The sequence below is a fragment of the Porcisia hertigi genome, chromosome 21 (assembly GCF_017918235.1).
Source record: "Porcisia hertigi strain C119 chromosome 21, whole genome shotgun sequence".
NCBI lineage: Eukaryota > Euglenozoa > Kinetoplastea > Trypanosomatida > Trypanosomatidae > Porcisia > Porcisia hertigi.
The window spans coordinates 409,822-429,956 of NC_090580.1; the positions used below are offsets into that span (position 1 = coordinate 409,822).

Sequence of the window (20,135 nt, forward strand, 5' to 3'; positions counted from 1 at the left end):
CGCCCCTTTCGACCCCACTCCTCATTCAAGATGACGAAGACCAACGGTCAGAACGCAGCCCGTAAGCTGGTGCGCCTGCGCCGCCGCAACCGCTGGGCCGACAAGGGCTGGAAGCGCGCGCACACCTTCGTGGCCAAGAAGGCGAACCCCTTCGGTGGGTCGTCCCACGCCAAGGGAATTGTGCTGGAGAAGATCGGTGTCGGTGCCAAGCAGCCTAACTCCGCCATTCGTAAGTGTGTGCGTGTGCAGCTGATCAAGAACGACAAGAAGATCATCGCGTTCGTGCCGAACGATGGTTGCCTTCACTTCATCGAGGAGAACGACGAGGTGCTGGTGTCTGGTTTCGGCCGTTCTGGTCACGCCGTCGGTGATATTCCCGGAGTGCGCTTCAAGATCGTGAAGGTGTCGAGCGTCGGCCTGTACGCCCTGTACCGACAGAAGAAGGAGAAGCCGCGTAACTAGGAAACCCAGAGGCACGTCTGTCCTGTCTTTATCCTTGTGGCACGGCCTAGCGGGGGGCGGCGGGCGGCACGCGGTCGTGAGCGGGTACACGAGCTTGCCAGCTGCGCTCTCGCGTATGCGCGTCTGAGGAGGGGGGGGGGCTGTGCAGGTGTATCGCTGTGCTGTTCTGCGTGGATGTCGGTGGGATTCCCAACTCAGTGAAAGATGAGATCGTCAGTCGGCGGAGATGATGGCGATAGTGATGGCAACAGTTTTGTTGACATATACGGTGCTTCCGCCGATCTACGCGATTCACTACCCACTACACACACAAACGGGTTCGCACCGTCGTCTCCTGTTTTTTTTTTGTAGCTGTTGCCGCTGAGCTGGTATCTGTTTTCTAGACAGATTTATAGGTGCACACAGAGCGTGTAGGTGGCCTTCCTGCAAAATTCTACTCACACCTGTTCTCACTGCATGTCCCTCTCCCCCTCGCCCCCCTCCCATTCCTGCTGCATTTCTGACCACTGTCTGGGACACTCTCGACAATTTTTCACTGTTTTTTTTTCGTGTGCGTTTTTTCGCCCCTTCTTCCTTTCCTCTTTCCTGATTTCAAAATCAAACCGGAAAACTCTCCCCACCCCCTCACCGAAAAAAAGCGGTCAAGGCTGGCACCGATCAGCAACCCAGCGTTGTGATTTCGCACGTTGCGTGCCTGGACGTCTCTCTGCATACACCCATCGTTGTCGTTGTGTCTGTGTGTTACCATGGGGATGCTCGACGTCGTTCACCGCCGCCGCCGCAGCACACTGACAAGCATCAACACGCACTTGCGTCGTTCTTGTGGGTTCGCGAGGGGCGTGGTTGTCCCTGTGGAGGTACTTTCCTGTCTTGTGTTTCATGCGGAATCAGTGACTGTTTATTCGGACACTGATTCTTCCCTCCTCCTCCTCCTCTCCCCCATCCGTACGTTCGGTGGTGGATGCTAGCGGAAGAGAGCCAATGTTATCAAGAGGATGTCCATTACCAGCCGCCCACCTCTGTTTCCTGCCATCTTCTACCACGCACATTCTCCCACTCCGCCACCCCACACCCTCGTTCCCTCTTTTTTCCCCCCCTTCGCTCGCCTGTGCGCGTCATTTCGGTCTGACCTTCCCAACTTTTGCGTTACATTTTTTCTCACACGCGCATAACACACGCGATGCCCCCCCCTTCCCCCCATCCAAAAAAAAAACGTTCCTATGTTATCCGCCACCCTCTCCTCATCGCTTTCAATGTTGAAGGAAACAGCGACCATCTCACACCTTTTTTACGATGACGAAGACCAACGGTCAGAACGCAGCCCGTAAGCTGGTGCGCCTGCGCCGCCGCAACCGCTGGGCCGACAAGGGCTGGAAGCGCGCGCACACCTTCGTGGCCAAGAAGGCGAACCCCTTCGGTGGGTCGTCCCACGCCAAGGGAATTGTGCTGGAGAAGATCGGTGTCGGTGCCAAGCAGCCTAACTCCGCCATTCGTAAGTGTGTGCGTGTGCAGCTGATCAAGAACGACAAGAAGATCATCGCGTTCGTGCCGAACGATGGTTGCCTTCACTTCATCGAGGAGAACGACGAGGTGCTGGTGTCTGGTTTCGGCCGTTCTGGTCACGCCGTCGGTGATATTCCCGGAGTGCGCTTCAAGATCGTGAAGGTGTCGAGCGTCGGCCTGTACGCCCTGTACCGACAGAAGAAGGAGAAGCCGCGTAACTAGGAAACCCAGAGGCACGTCTGTCCTGTCTTTATCCTTGTGGCCCGGCCTAGCGGGGTGGGGCGGCGGGCGGCACGCGGTCGTGAGCGGGTACACGAGCTTGCCAGCTGCGCTCTCGCGTATGTGCATAGACGACCACCCCACACTTTAGTGTGTACCATGGCGCGGAGGAGAATGGGAGTAGTGGACTGTGGTGTGTGTGTGTGGGCCCCCCCTTTTTCCCCCTCTCCCCCAACGCTTTCCGTCCGTGCCACCGCGCATATATTTTGTGTGTCGTCCGCAGCTGTCAAGTATGCGCCAATTTCCTGTTTTTTTTCCATCATTTATTTTTTTTTTCAATGAGGAGTGAGGGGAAGGGGGCGAGGGTTTGGGTGAAGGTGGGCTGGCTGTACTCCCATCTTCCCTCCCTCTTCCACCCCCCCTCCTCTTCGTATTTCATTCTACTACACGAAGAAAAAGAACACAACAAAAAAGTAGGCTCCCCCAATCCTGTCGTGTGCGAATGTATATCAGACATAGAGAACATATAATAACGAATAATGGTTCCATCACTGACTTCTTCAACTGTTCTCCCTCTTCTTTTCCTCCCTCCTGTTCGTTCGCATTCAAGTCATCGCCACCCACAGAGTCGAACAAGCGTGTGCATATATACATATATATATATATATATATTGCACCGGCATACATTTAGAAGGGCTTTTGAAAGGCCTAGCGCCAGAGAGAAATATAAGGGGAAAAAAGAAAAAGACAGGCACACAGACGTACATATTCCAAATCAACCCCCCACACACACTTACCCTCCAACCATCCAGCGACACCACCACCACAGCTCTCTCTCCCCCTCCACACTTCCCGCCCCCCTCTCTCCCCCCAGGACACTCTTTTCCTCTCCTTCCTTCTCCTTTTAAAGTCGTTTCTCCCCTCTCGCCTCCTCCTTCTATTCCTGAAAAGGGCACCCCCCCTCCCCCCTAGAGTCGAAGAGAGACAGGCTGAGGAGGACCAGCAGAGAACATCTTCGCCACCGCCGCAACGATTTAATCGTCTCCGCCGCTTCCCGCATTCAGGGCATTGTTTGAACTACCACAACAGCGACCCCTCTTCCACGCTCCTCCTTTTTTTTCTGTTGCTTCGCTTTGTCAGTTGTATCTCTCCCCCACCATCTAAGTCTCATTGTTGCTCACACTTTTTCCTCTCTCCGCTTCGCTCTTCATCCTTACCGCCACCGCCCGGCTGCCGTTGCCCCCCCCCCCCTCCCCTCCCGTCTTCCTCTTCTCAGACCAGTTAAAGCTGCATCCCCATTGACGCGCCCTGTCATCTTTCTCTGCCCCCCCTCGTCCCTGAGCGATAAAAAAAAGAAACGCTTTGATTCTTCTTCACACGCCTTGAACTGAGAGCACAAAGCATTTTCCCCTTTCTCCCCTAGAGGAGGAGGAGAGAAGTCCGTCTGCGACGAGCTCGCTGCGTGGACCACTTAGCCAGAAGAGCTCTTATCCCTCTCTTCTTTTTTTTTTTCAACTCCCCCGGGGGGAGACCTGTGTGCAAGTGGGTGTGTAATTTTTTTTTTTGGGGGGTTCTGGACACAATCTCCTCGTTGGTGTCCGTGAGAAGTTAAGCAAGCGTCCAAGACACTTTTTTTTTCGTGTCTCCCTTTGTTGTTTTATTTCCCTAATTTCTCTTGCGCCCCGACCTTTTTTTGTCTGGAAGGGGAAAAACTTGCAGCTTCCTGGGTCGGTGGCGCTGGTGTTATCATTATTGCTGCTGCTGCTGCTCTTCCCCCCGTTTTTTTTTTGTATATCCCGCCCTTCCCGCCGTGTGTTTGCGCAGACGTGCGCGGGAGCTAGCGCACCTGGCTCGTTTCTTCTTCTTGTCGTGGTTCACTGTTGGCTCTCGTGAAGAACGCAGTTGGGGCTTGTGGTTGTGGTGGTCAGGTGCCCACTTGCGGTTCTGTGTTCGTTTCCCTCTTCCAGGGTTCGTCGCCCGGAAAAAAAAAGGAGAGAGAAGAAAGAAGCAAACTGTTCACACGGTGGATGGAGGGTTTGAACACACAGCGAAACAAAAAACGTGTGGGGTTTTATACAGCGAGTTCCTCCGGGTCTCTTACACACCGGTCAACGCACCGAGAGGGGCTTCCATTTCCAACACAGCGTAACGGAGTCATACGGATTGACAGGGAAGACCGCCGTATTTCTCCCTCTTCTGTCCTCCTCAGGTGACCTGTTGCATTTGATGTGCAGAAGAGGTACTCACTAAAAAACTCCCTTCAAAAAAGTAAAAAAAACAAAGAAAGCGCAAGTACAGAGAGGGGGGGGAAAGAGTCGAGTGTCCACACAAATACACACAGACAGACAGATCTGGTAAAATCAAAGATCGTCGGGGGGAAAAAAGGGAAAACAGAAAAGGGCGATGACCAGCCGATACGAACGACAGGAGAAGATCGGCGAGGGTACCTACGGCGTGGTGTACAAGGCCCGAGACACGTCCACTGCTGCGACAGTCGCGTTGAAGCGCATCCGGCTCGACTCGGAGGAGGAGGGTGTGCCGTGCACTGCCATTCGCGAGATTTCGCTCCTGAAGGAGCTGAGGCATGAGAATATTGTAAAATTATTGGATGTGTGCCACAGTGAACACCGCCTGACGATCGTCTTTGAGTATTTGGACCTTGACTTGAAGAAGTATCTTGACCGTGAGAATGGCAACCTCGATGCGGCCACGATCCAGCACTTCATGCGCGATCTACTCCGCGGTGTCGCCTTTTGTCACCAGCGCAGTGTCCTACATCGCGACTTGAAGCCGCAGAATCTCCTCATCTCACGTGAGAAGGAGCTGAAGCTGGGCGATTTCGGTCTTGGCCGCTCCTTCGCTATCCCAGTGCGCAAATTCACGAACGAGGTGGTGACCCTGTGGTACCGGCCGCCCGATGTGCTGCTCGGCTCCATGCAGTACGGTCCGCCGGTGGATGTGTGGTCGGTAGGGTGCATCTTCTCCGAGATGGCGACCGGCACGCCGCTCTTCGCGGGTAAGAACGACGCAGACCAACTCATGCGCATCTTCCGCTTCCTCGGCACACCGAACAACCGGGTCTGGCCGTCCATGAATCAGTACCCAAACTCAAACAACATGCTGTCACAGCCAGAGTTTTTGCAGAACTTCGAGCCTGAGTGGAGCCATGTCCTCGGATCTGTGCCTGGGTACGAGAAGCTTGGCCGAGCAGGTGTAGACTTGCTAGAAAAGCTGCTCCGCTATGAGCCATCAGAACGCATTACGGCAGCTGATGCATTGAATCATCCGTACTTTAGTCTCCAGTTTTAGTACTCCAGTAGCAGAGGATTCCCCAACGTTTTTCTTTTTTTCCCCTCTCCATGTGTTTACAGCGACGAGCCCCCCCCCCCTCCCTTTTCCCCCCAAAAAAAAGCGAACAGAAGAGTCAAGAGGGCTTTTTTTTACATATCGTGTTGTGAACTTTGCGCCAAGGGGGGAGGGGGTAGAAGTGGGGGGGGGGCGTGTGTGGGAGGCAGTACACTCCACCCCACTCCATCCTTCGTGGGTGGAGACGACGGTCGGTTTGCTTGCTTTTGCTTGTGTGCGTGTGTGTGTCTCAAGAGAATTTGTGCGCTCGTGCAGCCGATGGGGCACATATACATTGCTTGGCGTGGTGGGTGGCGGCGAAGATGTGTGTTTTCTTTTTACCCCCGAACCTTTAGGCCGCTTCGTCTTTTTGAACCCCCCCTCCCCCCGCTCCGCTACGCACGCTCCTGGTCTTGGCCACCGAAAGTGGCTCTCTTTTTTTTTTCTCCCATGTACTGGACAGGCGCCTGTTTTTTCCCCGCAAGAAGTTTGAGTGCAGTACTGACCCTGTTGAGGTCGAGATTTTCGTGTCTGCCTCTGTGTGGAGTGGCTGTGCTGGTACGCCGATTCACATGCCCTCCCCCGCTTTCTCCCTCTCGCATTCGGCCGACATCCTCCCTGTTTTCATCGCGTCTTTCTCGGACTGACGTGTTGGTAAGCGATGTCCTTTTTCTTCGTCACAACCAGTCACCCCCACCCCACCTTGTCTCTGTGTATGTGGTTTCGTTGTCCCCTCTCTCTCTGTTAATCTCTCCGGGGTATTAAGAATCTCTTCATTGCGTCGCGCGCGTGCGTATGCATGTGTGTGGGTGTGTATATATGTGTGTCCGTCAGAAGGCCCATAGGCGTGCGTGTCGACCCCACGATCGAGAGCGAATGATGGCATCCACCCCCCTCCTCCTCTCCCTCTCAACTTGCTCTGCCCTCCACACACATACACCGAACTCGGGGGAGGGAAGGGGAGGGGAGGGAGGCACGCGGCCGCGCGCAATGTCCGCCATCCATCGACTCTTGAAGGGATGCAAGGGAAAAGAAAAGGAAAAAAAAGGTTGAGAAAACACGCGTGTGCCGTTCAGGCCTCCTGACCCCAGATGTTTTTGCGCACACGCGAACCGATCACACCATCAAGCAGAACGTAACCACAACCAACCAAAAAAAAACACAAACAACAAAGACCGTGAAAAAAGCCAATGCATATCTGTGCACGCGTTTCGTGGCGTGTGCGTCGTACACCCAGTCAGAAATCCTCTCACGCACCTTTACCCCAACTCCAGACCCCCTCCCTCCCGGTTTGGTGGCTCGAGTTGGTTTGTGTGTGTGTGTGTGTGAAGAAGGACAGAGTGAAACACCGAGGAAGGATGCGACGAGAGCAGAGGGCATCTGGTGTGGCGCTGCGGCACCTGTCCCCCCTTTTTTTTTCCTGTCTCCCCCCTTCTCTTCACAGGAGCATCTTGCCTTCCAAGAGTAGGCCAGCGCTTTCTGTGTACGTGTAGGCTGGAAGGATGGGAAGACGCATCTCTGCGCTGGCGTACTTCGCTGTTGCTACAACACATCATGACGGCTCTCCTCACTTCCCCTTCCCCCCCCCCCCCCTCTCCCTTTCCGGGCTGCCGTGCCTTCGCACTAACCCACACCGCTCCGGTACGTTCCTCTGCTTTACGCGCATGCCTCGTTAAATCAGCAACAGCCCCATACCTTTTAGTTTTAAAAACGAGTAGCTACCAATCATTAACCCACCTTGGACTCTGCACTCTCTCCCCCCCTCTCCAGGACGATACTACCACTACCCTGCAACGACGTCGAGGCGCGACTACTGCGATCGATTTTTTTCCTGTCGACAGTAGGCGAGGCAATCAGAGCAACGTCGAGGCGCTTGTCTTTTTAGTGTGTGTGGGGGTCTCTCATCCTCCACCTCGCACACAAGCGTATTTGCGCAGATCCTACACAACACAGGTGACACAAAACGAGGATGTCAGCCGCTGTAGGGAACCGCACTGCTGGTGGTCGCACTGGGGCGCCGCACCGTAAGGGCAACGAGAGCAAGAAGGACAGCAACACCCAGGCCGATGTGCGCATGAGCAATATCACAGCGGCCAAGGCCGTGGCAGACTGCATCCGCACCTCGCTTGGGCCTCGCGGCATGGACAAGATGATTATTGAACCGAAAGGGGAGACGATCATTAGCAACGACGGGGCCACGATCTTGTCGCGGCTGCAGGTGACGCACCCGTGTGCCAAGATGCTGGTGGATCTGTCCAAGGCCCAGGACATCGAGGCCGGTGACGGCACGACGTCTGTTGCGGTGCTGTGCGGCGCCCTTCTACGCGCTGTCGAGGAGCTGCTCAACAAGGGCATTCACCCGACGCAGATTTCGGAGAGCTTCAATGAGTGTGCCAAGTTGGCAGTGAAGGTGCTGGAGGACATGAGCATCAAGATCGACATCGACGACCGCGACACGCTCATCAAGGCGGCCGTGACGTCTCTCAACTCAAAGGTAATCTCGCAGAACAGTGATCTGCTGGCCCCGATGGCGGTGGACGCGGTGCGCAAGATCATCCGCAGCAACGGCGATGTCGACCTGCGTGACATCCGTGTCACATCAGCGCTGGGTGGCACGATTGACGACACGGAACTGATCGAGAGCGGCATGGTATTTAAGCAAAAGGCGTCGCGCGTCGCTGGCGGGCCGGTGCGTATCCAAGATGCGACAATCGCGCTCATTCAGTTCCAGCTCTCGCCGCCCAAGACGGACATGGAGAGCACTGTCACAATCACCGACTACACGCAGATGGACCGCGCCCTCAAGGAGGAGCGCAAGTATCTCTTGGGGCTGTGCAAAGCCATCAAGGATGCTGGTGTCAATGTGCTGCTGGTGCAGAAGTCCGTCCTGCGCGACGCTGTCACTGCGCAGTCGCTCGACTTCCTCGCCAAAATGAAGATCATGGTTGTGACGGGCATCGAGCGCAACGACATCGACTTCATTACGAAGACGCTGGGCTGCATGCCGGTCGCCAATCTGGAAAACCTCACCAAGGACAAGTTCGGCCATGCCAAGTCGGTCGTCGAAGAGAACACACCAAGCGGCAAGGTGATCAAGATTACCGGCGTCCAAGCGCCGCCGCCGTCGTCGCTGAACCATGAGCTATTCGGCAAGACCGTGTGTTTCTTCCTGCGCGGTAGTAACAGTCTCATGCTCGAGGAGGCCGAGCGTGCGCTGCACGACTCACTGTGCGTGATTCGGTCTATTGTAAAGAAGCGTGCTATCATGCCCGGCGGCGCGGCTGGAGAGATTAGGGTGTGCATGCAGCTCGGCAAGTACGCGCGCGAGCGGGCAGAGGGGATAAACGCGTTCTGCATGCGGTCGTACGCAAACGCCTTCGAGATCATCCCGTACACGCTGGCCGAGAACGCCGGGCTGCAGCCTATTTCCATTGTCACGGAGCTGCGCAACGCCCACGCGTCTGGGCACATGAACAGCGGCGTGAATGTGCGCAAGGGCTGCGTGACGGACATGGTCGAGGAGAACGTGGTGCAGCCGTTGCTTGTGTCAACCTCTGCCGTGCGTCTGGCCTCTGAGGCGGTGATGATGATCTTGAAGATTGACGATATCATCATGACGCGGGTTTGAGTGGCGTCCAGCAGGGGAGTGAGAGACTGTAGGAGCCTGCAATGGGTCACACAGGCGCACACGTTCTCCTCTCATATCAAACTCTATAGAGGATGCCGGGGAGGGAGGGGGGTGGGGGAAAAGGCCGCGTGGAGGGTTTTGCATGGAGGGGAGGGGGTATGGTTGCCATTATCTAACGTTTATTGATGATGTTTAAGAAGGAAAAGCAAACAAAAGGAAGAAGGAAAAAAAGGAAGCCGAACGGAAGGGGCGAAAAGGCAAAGAACACAGTAGTGAGAGGATAACGTAGGTGTGTGGGTATACCCCTGGTGTGTGTGCGTGCGTGTGTTGGCGGCTGTCCCCTATCTCACCCCTCCCCCCGCTTTCACGCGATGTGTTTTTTTATATATTTTGTTGGCGATGATGCTGTTTTTCCACTTGGGTTTTGTACGAGTCTTTTTTTTTTCACTGAGACTTATCCACCCAAATCCCCACTACACTGCCCTAAAGCAAACCACACAGTGCCATATGGTGATGTTGGGGATGATGCGCAGGAAGCACACCAACACACACACACACACAGAACAAACTTATGATCAGCTGAAGTTGCTCCTCCTCTACTGCGTGTGTGTGTGTGTTGACAACAGGGCGCGCCTAGAGGCAAAAAGGCCTCGATTTTAGACACGGATGACCATGCAAGCCGTGAAGCATCTGTCCCCCCTCCCCGCCTTCACACCAGGTAGCGCGAGGCAGAAGAGATTCAGGACCCATCTGCTAGAGTGTGCGGGTTTCCTTGCCCGCCGCCCCCCCCTTTCTCATGACGTCACTCGGCCGCACTTGGCCCTCACTTTTCGCCCCTTTTTCCCTGCCCCGCTGTCCCCCACCCCCAGCGCCGCCCATCGCTTCCCCGGGCGGCCCCGGCTGCATTTTTAGCGCGACCATTCTCGAGTGGAAGCATCATATCCCGTCCGTTTTTCGGAGTCAAGCACCCACAGGCGCAGTGGGCACCGAGGCCAGCCGATAGCCCCCCCCCCCTCGGGGACACCAAGCCCTTCGTGGGCCCCAGCCTGGCCCATGTCCACTCCCCGCCGGGCACCAGATCGCCCCAGTATCCGAGCTTGACAGACGCAGCGACGTACATCGGTCCAGTGGTCTAGTGGCATGATTCTCCCTTAGGGTGGGAGAGGTCCCGGGTTCAATTCCCGGCTGGACCCTTTTCCCCTTGCAAGCTTCCCTTAACCCCGGGCGCCGAGTGGGCCTGGGCGCACCTGCCCTCCTCCGGAGTGGGGGGGTGGGTTCGGCCAATCCAGACACGTTGTTGTTTCTCACAAGCGCGGTTGGTCTAGGTGGTTATGACGTCGCTTTAACACGGCGAAGGTCTCGGGTTCGAGTCCCGAACTGCGTACTTTTTTGCCTCACTGCACACAATGCAAAAAAAAAAGTGGGACGGACTGAATTGGGGGTGGGGTGAAAATCTTCCAAAGATGATCCTCTAGAAAAGAGGAACGTAGCATTCCTAGCTCAGTCGGTAGAGCGCACGGCTCTTAACCGTGTGGTCGTGGGTTCGACCCCCACGGAGTGCGCTTTTCGTCTTTTTCTGTTTTCGGGGGGGGTTGCGGGTGGTGTGGGGTTGGGTGTGTGTGTGTGGGGGGGTGGGGCGGGGGCCGGGTGCGGGGTGGGTGGTGCTGTGCTCCTCCCACCCCGGCCGGCGGGCGGGATGTCGGGACCACCGCCGCGGGCCCGAAATTCATTCGCTGTTGCCTGCTTGGCGTTATATATATATATTTTTTTCTTTCTATGGAGCGATTAGCACATCCTGTGCCAGCAACTTTTTAGTCATATCTTTCGTCGGAAAGGTCGGCAGCCGAGGCGGAGGACATGGCCGAGTCGTCGTCCAACGACGAGGCGCTGTCCTCGGTGGCCTTCACTTCTCCGATTTCCGTGCTTTCCTCGCCCTGCAGCTCGCGCAGTCGCGGCTCCACCTCCCTTTCTAGCAGTGTCGCTAGCGACTCGGTGTAGTGGGCCGTGGCGCGTGAGTACGCCGCTTCGCTGAGCCAGCCGCGCCGCTGGCCGCGCTGCTCCAGCCTCATTGGCTCTGCCGACGGCACCACACCGCGTACCGCGTCTGCCATGTACGGGTCGTCCATTACGTCGATGAGCTGAAACGGGACGTAGAGTTGCCCACGACGTATGGTGCGGCATTGCATCTCCAGTAGCGTCATGCGGCGCGCGTGGCCTGGCAGGCTCTTGTACTCGACGCGCCGCGCTTTGTCGCGCTCGAGCAACAGCTGCAGCACGCTCTCAATATGTGGTGAGCGTGACACGTCCCGCAACCTCACACCGATGTCGGAGCGGCGCAGCAGGCGGACGGTAATGCGCTCGTACACGACACTGCTAGTGCTTGCGTACGGGTCGTAACCGAGTCGTAGCCGCAGCCGGTTGTACGGCCCGTTTCGGATGAGGTACGTGAAGCACTGCATTACCTGCTTGTTCCGGTACGCGCGCGGGCAGAGACCCGACTGCAGCATAGCGTCCTGGAGGTCCTGCACCACCCACGACGGCCGCTCCGCCAGCAAACGCACCATCATCTGCACCTCGCGCGGGTCTGTATCGAGGTTGCCGTCGAGGGAGCTCCCCATGGAGCGCAGGAAATTCTCGTGCGCGGCTTGTCGTGTCGGCAACACGCCCGACTCCTCGGCGCTGATACTGATGGTTGGCAGCGTGGCAAAGTCGTACTGCGTCGCTGCGGAGTCGCTTTTGACATCCACGGCGAGCCTGTCGTCTCCCGGCGCAGAGGGGACAGCCACAGCGGTGTTGGGGTCTCTGCCAGGCTCGTATCGCACCTCGAACGGGGCTCGTGAGCTCAGGAAGTGCTGAGGCGGGAACATGTCCGCACCGCAGAGCGACGGCGCCGCCCTAAGTTGCTCCGGCGTGAAGAGCGCGAACGTGAAATCTGCTGGACGCGCAAGCTCCATCTCGCGCGACACCACCCCGACGACTTCCGCGCTGAGGCCACATGCCTTGGCCGTATCACGCGCGTCCGCCTCCTCGGTCGTAGGTTCTCCCCGTTCGTCCTCCACGCTCTCTGCATCTTCACGGAGCAGCGCGTTGGTGACTGGGTCGCGGTACCGGCGGATGAGGCGGCGCTGCCGCACCTGCAGCAGCAGGTCGTTGCGGTAGTACCCGTTGATGAGCAGCTGAGGCTCAGTGGAGGCAAACACCTCTCGGCGGCGGCGCTTTTGCGCTTTCAGGTGCGCCACCTCATTCGCACCCGTTGCGGGATCGGTGGCAGAGTCTTGCTCATCCTCCTCACTGTCGCCACTGCCCCAGTTCGTGCTGCGCCACCCACGGAAGATCGGTACCGTACAGTAGTGGCGGTGGTGTCGCGTCAAAAGCCGCAGCCCCGGACGCTGTTTGCCCTCACTACGCGCTGCCTGGACAGCTGTTCGCATTGTGGCTGTGGACGGGCTGGTGCGCAAAGCGCTCTCATCGCTCTCGCTACCTCCATCGCTGCTGCTACTGGGCACCTCGTCTTCGCTTTCCTCCTCTGCATCCGGCTCCTCCGTGTTGCCGTGCGGGCCACCCTCATCACCATGAGCCAGCATCTGCTGTGGCGTGGCGCGGTGGAGACAAGGAACGGCAAACGAGGCGGGCAGAAAGGCTTTTATCTCGCGCTGCTCATTCACGTGTGCTGACGATCTCCGGTGATCTGCGCTGTCGAGCGTGACTGGCGATGTGGTCACGGTTGGAGTCACTGCGAAGGGCAGTTCAACACTTATGTAGCTGCGAAACGGCGGCACCACGAAGCGCTCACCAACGGTCGTGGAAGCTGGATTGTCATGTGGAGCGGCCATGGTTCATCCCCAATGCACACGGACTGCTCTTTTTCTTGTGTTTTTTTCGTGGAGAGCTTCGTCCGAAGCAGGGCGGGTGGTCCAACCGCGTGTGAGAATGAAGAGCCAGTGCGCATGTGTGGTTGTTTTACGAGAAAAAAAGGAAAGAGAGACCGAGAAATAGAATGAATGATGTGTGTGTGTGTATGTGTGTGGATGTGCACGAGGGAGGCTTAATGTGAGGCATGTGTGCGGTGAGAGGCGGCGCACGCATCCACACGAAACGTGTGCGCAGCGGACAAATGGCCCGATCGCCCCCCCCCCACCAACTCCTCCATCTCTTCGCGAGTATACCACCACCGTTAGTGAGGTAAAAGTCATCCAAGCGATGCACCGACACGCCCCCCCCCCCCAACCGCGCACCTGGAGGAGGAAGAGGAGGTCATGCGCGCGTGTCGGTGGATGCCTTCCCCTATAAGCTAAGCACACACAGCGCGTGCACGTGTGTCAAATGTCTGTGTGTACACAAAGGTGTGCATACAAAAAAAAAAGAAAAACGACGCGGGCAAGAGTGCCGCAAATTCGTCTTTTTCAGAGGGTCGGCCACCTCCCTCTTTTTCCCCGCTCCTCCGCGTGCGTGTGCGCGTGGTGGGGCAGACACCAAAAATGGCGCGGCGTGATGTTCCGCATTGAGCTTCCCCTTCACTCACCGAATCCCTCCCTCCCCTCCAAAACTCGACCATCGAAGCAGGCGCAAACACGGGGGAAGGAGGAGGGAGGAAGAAAAAAAAAACAGCGATAAAAAACGGAGAGGTCTTTTTTTTTTGGGGGGGGGACTAAACTATGTACAAAACAGCATCATGCACCCTCCTCCCATCCTCCTCACCCCAAGCCACCCTTGAGGGGGGAGGGACTTTATAGAACATGGACGAATACAGCCCCCCCAACACAACACAGACCTTATAGCTCTTCGGCATCGTCAGCACTGCCCGAGCCGTGCCACAAGGAAAACAAGCATATATTTGGGAGGCGAATTCCATGAGGAGACCCCCTCCTCTCCCTTCCACCTCCCCCATAAAAAGGGGATTTGGCAAGCTATACATGTGTGAGTAGTGCGACAAGAGCACAGGGATGCACAATACCTCCCCCCCTCTCCTCTTTCCATCTGTTCTCACTTCACCCTACCCACCGGGCATGCATGGTGGCTTATCTTGGTGAGATGGGTACCCGAGGAGCCCTGGTGCAGAGACGGCGATGAGGTTAGCGGGAGGGGGGATGCAGAGAGAGACCTGTGGACATCCAGACGCTGTGTGAGCAAGGGAAAATGTCAAATACACGAATACATTTCGAGTCAAAAAAACGAAGAGTACAGCCACAGAAAAAAAAAAGGGGGGGGGGACGGCGGCAACGTTAGAAAGTGGTCGAAAAATTTTTTGTTCACACCCACAAACATTAGCCATCACCATTGTTCACACAGCAGAGAAAAGGGTTTGAGACCATCGCTGCTTCCGTTCTCCCTTGCCTATCTAATGAGTCGCCTCACCAAGTCTTTGCCTGGCGGCGACGCTGGTGCTCGCGGAACGTAGTTTGGATGATCGTCGCTGCCTCTTGCTTCGCACGCGCCTGTTGCCGCATCTGGTGGGCTTGCCGCAGCCGCCTAGCCGTCCGCTGCGCCAACACACGCCGCCAAAAGCACTGGAGCACGATCGTGGCACGGTCCTGCATATCTAACACAACAACACGTTCCCGTCGCTTCGCCTCCACGGCGGCGCGCCACAGGGGCCAAGATCGCCGCACCAGCCAGCCACGAATGTGGCACTGTAGTCGTGTGGCGGCTGCCTCTCTCTGCTCGCGCTTTTTGGCGTTGTGGACGTTGAGGTAGTGACGCCAAAAATCTTGCAGAAGCCGCGCAGCCCATTCGCAGCGCTGCTGCTCCGCGAATTTTGCGATCTGCTGACGTGACTTGTAGCAGCGGTATGCGCGCTGGATCGTTGCGGCTGCGGTGCGCTTTTGTTTTACCCGGCGAAGGCGTGCCTGACCAGCCTCGCGCTGCTGGTACGCCTCGTTGAGCCAGAAGAGTTCCCGCACAACATCGGCTGAATCGGCCTTCTCCGCCATCTCTTGATGGCTTACAAGCACCCGCTCCAGCTCGGCTTGCTTAAGGTCGGCGAGCTGCTGCCGCGCCCTCGCGCAGCGGTACGAGCACTGAATAGTTATCGCAGCACGTTGTTGTCGCGCCGCCATCTCCGCTGCCTTCCGTGTCTCCTCACGAATCTGCGCCACAAGTCCGCGCACGTACACGCGCTCGTAGTGGCCGCGGTAGATGGACTGAATCTTTGTGGCAGCTCTGTGGCGCCTCAAGAAGCGGCGCCGCGCTGCTTCCGTCAGCTGCCCGACGAGGCGGTCGTGAAGGCGTTCGCGCGCTAGCACCTGTGCTTGCCGTGTGCGTATGAAGGAGTTCAGCAATGTCACATGTTTCTCCCACTGCATGGCGTAGTACAGCTGGAGCGCCTCCTCCTCTTTGCGGATGATCCGTTGTCGCTCTAACTCGCGCTTGGCGAGTTGCACGCGCCACCACATGTGAATTTGCTTCCCGGCGATGAGGCGCTGATGCGCCATGACGCGCATGTGTGCCGCTTGTCGCACTGCCATTATCTGGCGCCAGCGGCACTGCACTACCAGTGCCGCCTCGGTATCACGGGCTCGTTCTTTGATGCGACGGTTCAGCTCGCTGTCCAATAACTGCCGCGAGCGCTGCGACCGCCAAGCTCGCTGAATGCGCGCAGCAGCAGCACCAAGGTCCTGCCATACCGCCTTTTCTTGCTCCAGTGCCATACGGGTGGCGTGCCCGCGCCAGAGCGACTGAATCATGATTGCCGCTTCCTCCTGGCGCAGTCGACGCATCTTCTTCAGATGTTCCCCACGGTAGTAGGCGTCCATCTCTCTCGCTCGCTGATGATACAGGAAGCCACGCACCACTCGCTGGATGCGGCGAGCAGCTGAGTTCTCCAGACGGAGCTGACGGGCGTCGCGCAGCTCGACGAGTTGTACCTGCGCTCTGTACACACGGTATGCACGTGTGATAACGTCAGCAGCGGCCACTTCGCGGCGCATGCGCTCGACCTTGTCCTTTGCTGCTGCACAGCGCCACGCTCTCTGGAGCACGTACACTGCGCGTGTGCGCCGTGCTTCCTCACGTTCTTTGACGGCGACCAAGTACGCTGCGCGCCGAGTCAAGGCCATCTCACATCGTGCCCCGAATCCGCGCCCCACCCGCTGCCACACCCGTGCCACTATATCCCGGCGCTGATAGGTCTGGCGGACACTGGACACAAGTTGGTCGCTGAGATACGCAGTGCAGCACGCCTGCATCACAACGATGGCGCGCGCCTGGAGTCGATTTAGCTGCTGCTGGCGCAGAAGTGCGGCGTGGTAGGCAGCAAACTCCTTCGCCTTTGCAGCCTGCCAGCACTGACGCATCCACGACTGCAGGCGCGATGCCGCGCGGATGCGCCGCTGCTCCACCCGGTGGATCAGGAACGCACGCCGCAACACCGCCATGCGGTACCATCGTTGAATGCGAGTCGTCTGGCGCACGAGACAGTCATGCTCCGCTTGCAGACGCGCACGGCGGATCTTGGCGACGTGGCACCGCCAGAGGCACTGTAGCTGCGTCGCCGCGTGATGTTGGCGTTTCTCCTGCAGAGCAAAGAGACTCTGCAGAGCGCGCTTCTGGCCGTAATAGGCGGAGCAGATGGCACGGCAGGCACTCTGGATGACGGCCAACTTGCTCTGCATTGCAGCCGAGCGCACCTCCTGGTTACGACGGTACACGCGGTAGTAGGCGTACCACGCCCGAGTGAGGTAGCCGCGTATGATAGCCTGGATCTGGACAGCGGCCCGGATGCGCTGCTGCCGCGCATGGTGCTCGTCAAGCTCCGCCCGCTTCGTGCGATACTCCAGGTACGCACGCTGAATGGCGCGGGCCGCCACTTTTTGACGGAAACGCCGTTGCTCGTCCTCCCTTCGGTACACCTCTGCTCTCGCGGCGAGGAAGGCAGCCCGCCGCTCGCAGAAAGCGCGGTAGCCACGCTGGATGGTGCGGGCCGCGTAGTAGTGCCGAGCTTTTCTCGCACGATACTCACGGCGAATCTGAAGTCGGCGCAAAAACTGGCGCGTCCGCGCTTGCAGGATGCGACAGGCAGCCTCCTGCCGCGCCAATTCCTCGGCTTGGCGACGGACGCGCTCTTTCGCCTCAAGAGCTCGCTGCACGCGGACACGGACGAGAAAGCGACGCACAACGTCCTGTATCTTTGTGGCGGCGACAATCAGCGTCGATACCCACGTTCGCGCCAGCACGCCACGCCAAATACGCTGGATCTGCACAGCGGCGCGACGGCGGCGCGCGACTTCGCTTTTTTCCTTCTCACTGATCAGCTGATTGAATACTCTTTCGGCTAGCGCAGCATCTACTTCGGCCATCTCTCGCTGCTGCCGCCGCGTGTCGTTTTTCCGGCGTTTCAACTTTTTTTTCGCTGAGTTCGGCATACTTCGCTCGCGGTCGTCCAATGCGGCTTGCAGCCTATTGCTGACTGAGGGGCCTCGCGTAGTCTTGGCAGATCCCGTGGCGAGGCTGCCCAGGGAGGCGGCCAGGCTGTTGCGCGGCAGGCTGCCGGGCTGCGTGCCAGACGAGTTGCAGCGGTTGTTTGTGGCGCTGTTTTTCATCAAAGCGCTCAGATTGCTACTGCCGAAGGTTTGATGCCTCTTGAGTTCAGAGGCACTTTGATGGGCGGTGTCCAACCCCGATGACACAGAGCTGCCTGTGACTGGGAAAGGCAAACTGCGCCGCTGTAGAGTCGTAAGAGCTGGCGGGGCGGTGGCTGCCAAGTTCACACCGCTCCCTTGCCTGTCGCCGACGTCGAGCGGCTCGAGCACTGCCGGAGGTGCCTGCGGCGCCGTTGCCATGAAAGGCGCAGTCCACCCGTTTTCCTGGACATCAAACGGTGACAACGCCGACGGTGGCGACGAGGCAGCGAGAGGGCCCGGGGATGATGTAGACAGTGGAGAGAGTCGCCTGGGCCACGGCTGCGCCTCGTGAGCGGCAGGTGGTGCGCTGGGCTGAATCGCGTTCGCTGTCGGCGCTGCAGCAGCTGACAACGTGCTACACGCGGAGGGGTTCATTGGCTGTGATATACAACGCGCAGCCGCCACATTAGCACAGTGGCGGCCGGCAGCGCTCGTCATCGCTTCCACAGCTGAGGAGCCACTGGATGACGGTGCACCGCAGCTGCCTTTCTCCGCTTGCCTCGATGCGCTACCGCGCATGTCCGTCCCTTCCTTCCTCACGGACACGTTCGATACCTCCTCCTCCTCCTCGTCCCCCAGAGCGGTGGTCTTGCCCGGGTGTCTAAGTGCCTGCATTACCTGCTCAGCCGTGCGGCAGGACCTTGGCACGAGTCGGTAGCGGTGGCACACCTGAATGGCTTCCTGGAAGGCCCACCGCTGGGCTTCTGTGCTACCCCCACCAGCGTTGCGTCGCTCCAGCGAGGCGCCAAGGTTGTAATACGCCACCGCGAGCATCGTGGCCATGCTGTTTTGCGCATCCTGGGCTTCGCGCTGACGCCGCTGCGTGTCCGGACCATTTACTTTTTCTAATGTCCCTGCTGAGAGACCACGGCAGCACACCATTAGTCCTTGCTGCAGAAGCGGGATCACTCGCTCACAGACCTGCACTGCTTCCGCGTGCTGCCCCAGCTCGTTCAACACGGTGCACAGGTTCAGGTAGGTTGAGGCGGTGTGTGTCGTGCCGCTGCTGTTGGAGCCAGCGTCACTTAGCGGCGTCTCCACCAAAGTTGGGGCAATGGCGTCGCCGTGAGCGCGACGACTTTCGTCCAGACGGGCCTGCGTTTGTATCGCCATCCGTAAAAATACGACAGCAGCACGGAGTCGCCCACGCCGCTGCTCTAGACAGCCGAGGTGGTTCAGTGTCACCGCGCGGAGGGACAGGCGCAACTGCTGATCTTGAGGCGTCGGCCCAAAGCAGGCACGAAACGCCGCCGCTGTGGCCTCTGTGGCCTGCTTCATCCTGTCGTGGGTGTTTTGCAACTCATCGAGGTCGGCCGAATCGGCAGTGGTTGCCACCAGTGTGGACTCGCCTTGCGGCGCAGATGACTGCAACACCGTGCGCCACCACCACTGCCCCGAGACAACGTCGTTGTTACTCTTGGCGATGCCTGCTGGGCCATCTGTCGGCGAGTTGCCTTGCTGCGCATCCTCGTTTCCGTCTGTGAGAAACATGGCACGGTTGAGGAAAAAGGCGGTGCCATCGTACTGGGCGTGGTGGAGGGCTTCAACAGCGTAGCTGTTGCAGCGCAGCACCACGTCTTGTGCCTGAACGGAGATGTTCACTGGCAGTGCCACACTTCCATCGTCTGTGAGTGGAACGTAGTCGTCGTCTGCGGCTTTCCCGGTGCCTGGGGAACCACGCCGCACCTTTGAGATGTGGCGTCGGTGAGCCTGTTCGGCTAAGTAGCGCCGTCGATCTTCCAAGATATTGGTTACTGCCGCTGCGTTTGCCTGCCGCAAGAGCAACAATGACTCCATGCTCTTGACACACTCGGCATAGTTGCCTTGCTCCTCGAACGCACTTGCCATCCGGTGCAGGAAGCACAACGAAGAGAGGAGGTCATTGCCGTCATTGGGGCGACTTGAAGCGGGTTGCTGTCGTGTCGACAGCCTTGCCTTCCAGCGTGAGATGGCGTGCGTGTCGTTCCTAACGCCGGGAGCGGCAACAGCAGATTGCATTGTGTGGAAGATCTACGCGTCCTTGTAAAAATTTTCACCACCACTGAGTTGTCCCTCCCATGTGCCGTCACACTACCGAAAGAGAGAGAGAGAGACCAACACGCTTCCCTCGCTGCCACAAACAAACACACACACACACACACACACACACAGTGAGAAAGAGGGAACGAAAGGGAAAACTGTGGTGTATGTCCGGATGTGGTGGGTGATAAGGACTGATGGGAGAAGGGAAGGGAAGGGGGAGTAAAGGGAAACGAGTGAGGCGTGGGTATTTGCCCTGTGAGAGTGCCAAAAACACACACAATCGAATCGAATATCGATAGAGATGCAGGAGGACTTCAGTATTGAGTGTTGGTGGGGAG

General features: G+C 57.9%; 6 protein-coding genes across 6 annotated transcripts; 4 read left to right on the forward strand and 2 right to left on the reverse strand.

Annotated features, from left to right (window-relative positions):
- Positions 1 to 30: 30 nt before the first annotated feature.
- JKF63_05093 (uncharacterized protein) lies at positions 31 to 462 on the forward strand (the record flags this gene model as incomplete). Its single annotated transcript, XM_067901062.1, has 1 exon — positions 31 to 462. The coding sequence occupies one exon, from the start codon at positions 31 to 33 to the stop codon at positions 460 to 462; it is 432 nt and encodes a 143-aa protein (XP_067757425.1).
- Positions 463 to 1,755: 1,293 nt separating this feature from the next.
- JKF63_05094 (uncharacterized protein) lies at positions 1,756 to 2,187 on the forward strand (the record flags this gene model as incomplete). Its single annotated transcript, XM_067901063.1, has 1 exon — positions 1,756 to 2,187. One exon carries the CDS (start codon positions 1,756 to 1,758, stop codon positions 2,185 to 2,187), a length of 432 nt encoding a protein of 143 aa, XP_067757426.1.
- Positions 2,188 to 4,587: 2,400 nt separating this feature from the next.
- Positions 4,588 to 5,493, forward strand: JKF63_05095 (uncharacterized protein; the record flags this gene model as incomplete). Its single annotated transcript, XM_067901064.1, has 1 exon — positions 4,588 to 5,493. The coding sequence occupies one exon, from the start codon at positions 4,588 to 4,590 to the stop codon at positions 5,491 to 5,493; it is 906 nt and encodes a 301-aa protein (XP_067757427.1).
- A 2,005-nt stretch (positions 5,494 to 7,498) lies between these two features.
- Positions 7,499 to 9,157, forward strand: JKF63_05096 (uncharacterized protein; the record flags this gene model as incomplete). The annotated part of the gene is made up of 1 exon (XM_067901065.1): positions 7,499 to 9,157. One exon carries the CDS (start codon positions 7,499 to 7,501, stop codon positions 9,155 to 9,157), a length of 1,659 nt encoding a protein of 552 aa, XP_067757428.1.
- A 1,811-nt stretch (positions 9,158 to 10,968) lies between these two features.
- Positions 10,969 to 12,990, reverse strand: JKF63_05097 (uncharacterized protein; the record flags this gene model as incomplete). Its single annotated transcript, XM_067901066.1, has 1 exon — positions 10,969 to 12,990. One exon carries the CDS (start codon positions 12,988 to 12,990, stop codon positions 10,969 to 10,971), a length of 2,022 nt encoding a protein of 673 aa, XP_067757429.1.
- Positions 12,991 to 14,508: 1,518 nt separating this feature from the next.
- JKF63_05098 (uncharacterized protein) lies at positions 14,509 to 19,773 on the reverse strand (the record flags this gene model as incomplete). Its single annotated transcript, XM_067901067.1, has 1 exon — positions 14,509 to 19,773. One exon carries the CDS (start codon positions 19,771 to 19,773, stop codon positions 14,509 to 14,511), a length of 5,265 nt encoding a protein of 1,754 aa, XP_067757430.1.
- Between the last annotated feature and the right edge of the window lie 362 nt (positions 19,774 to 20,135).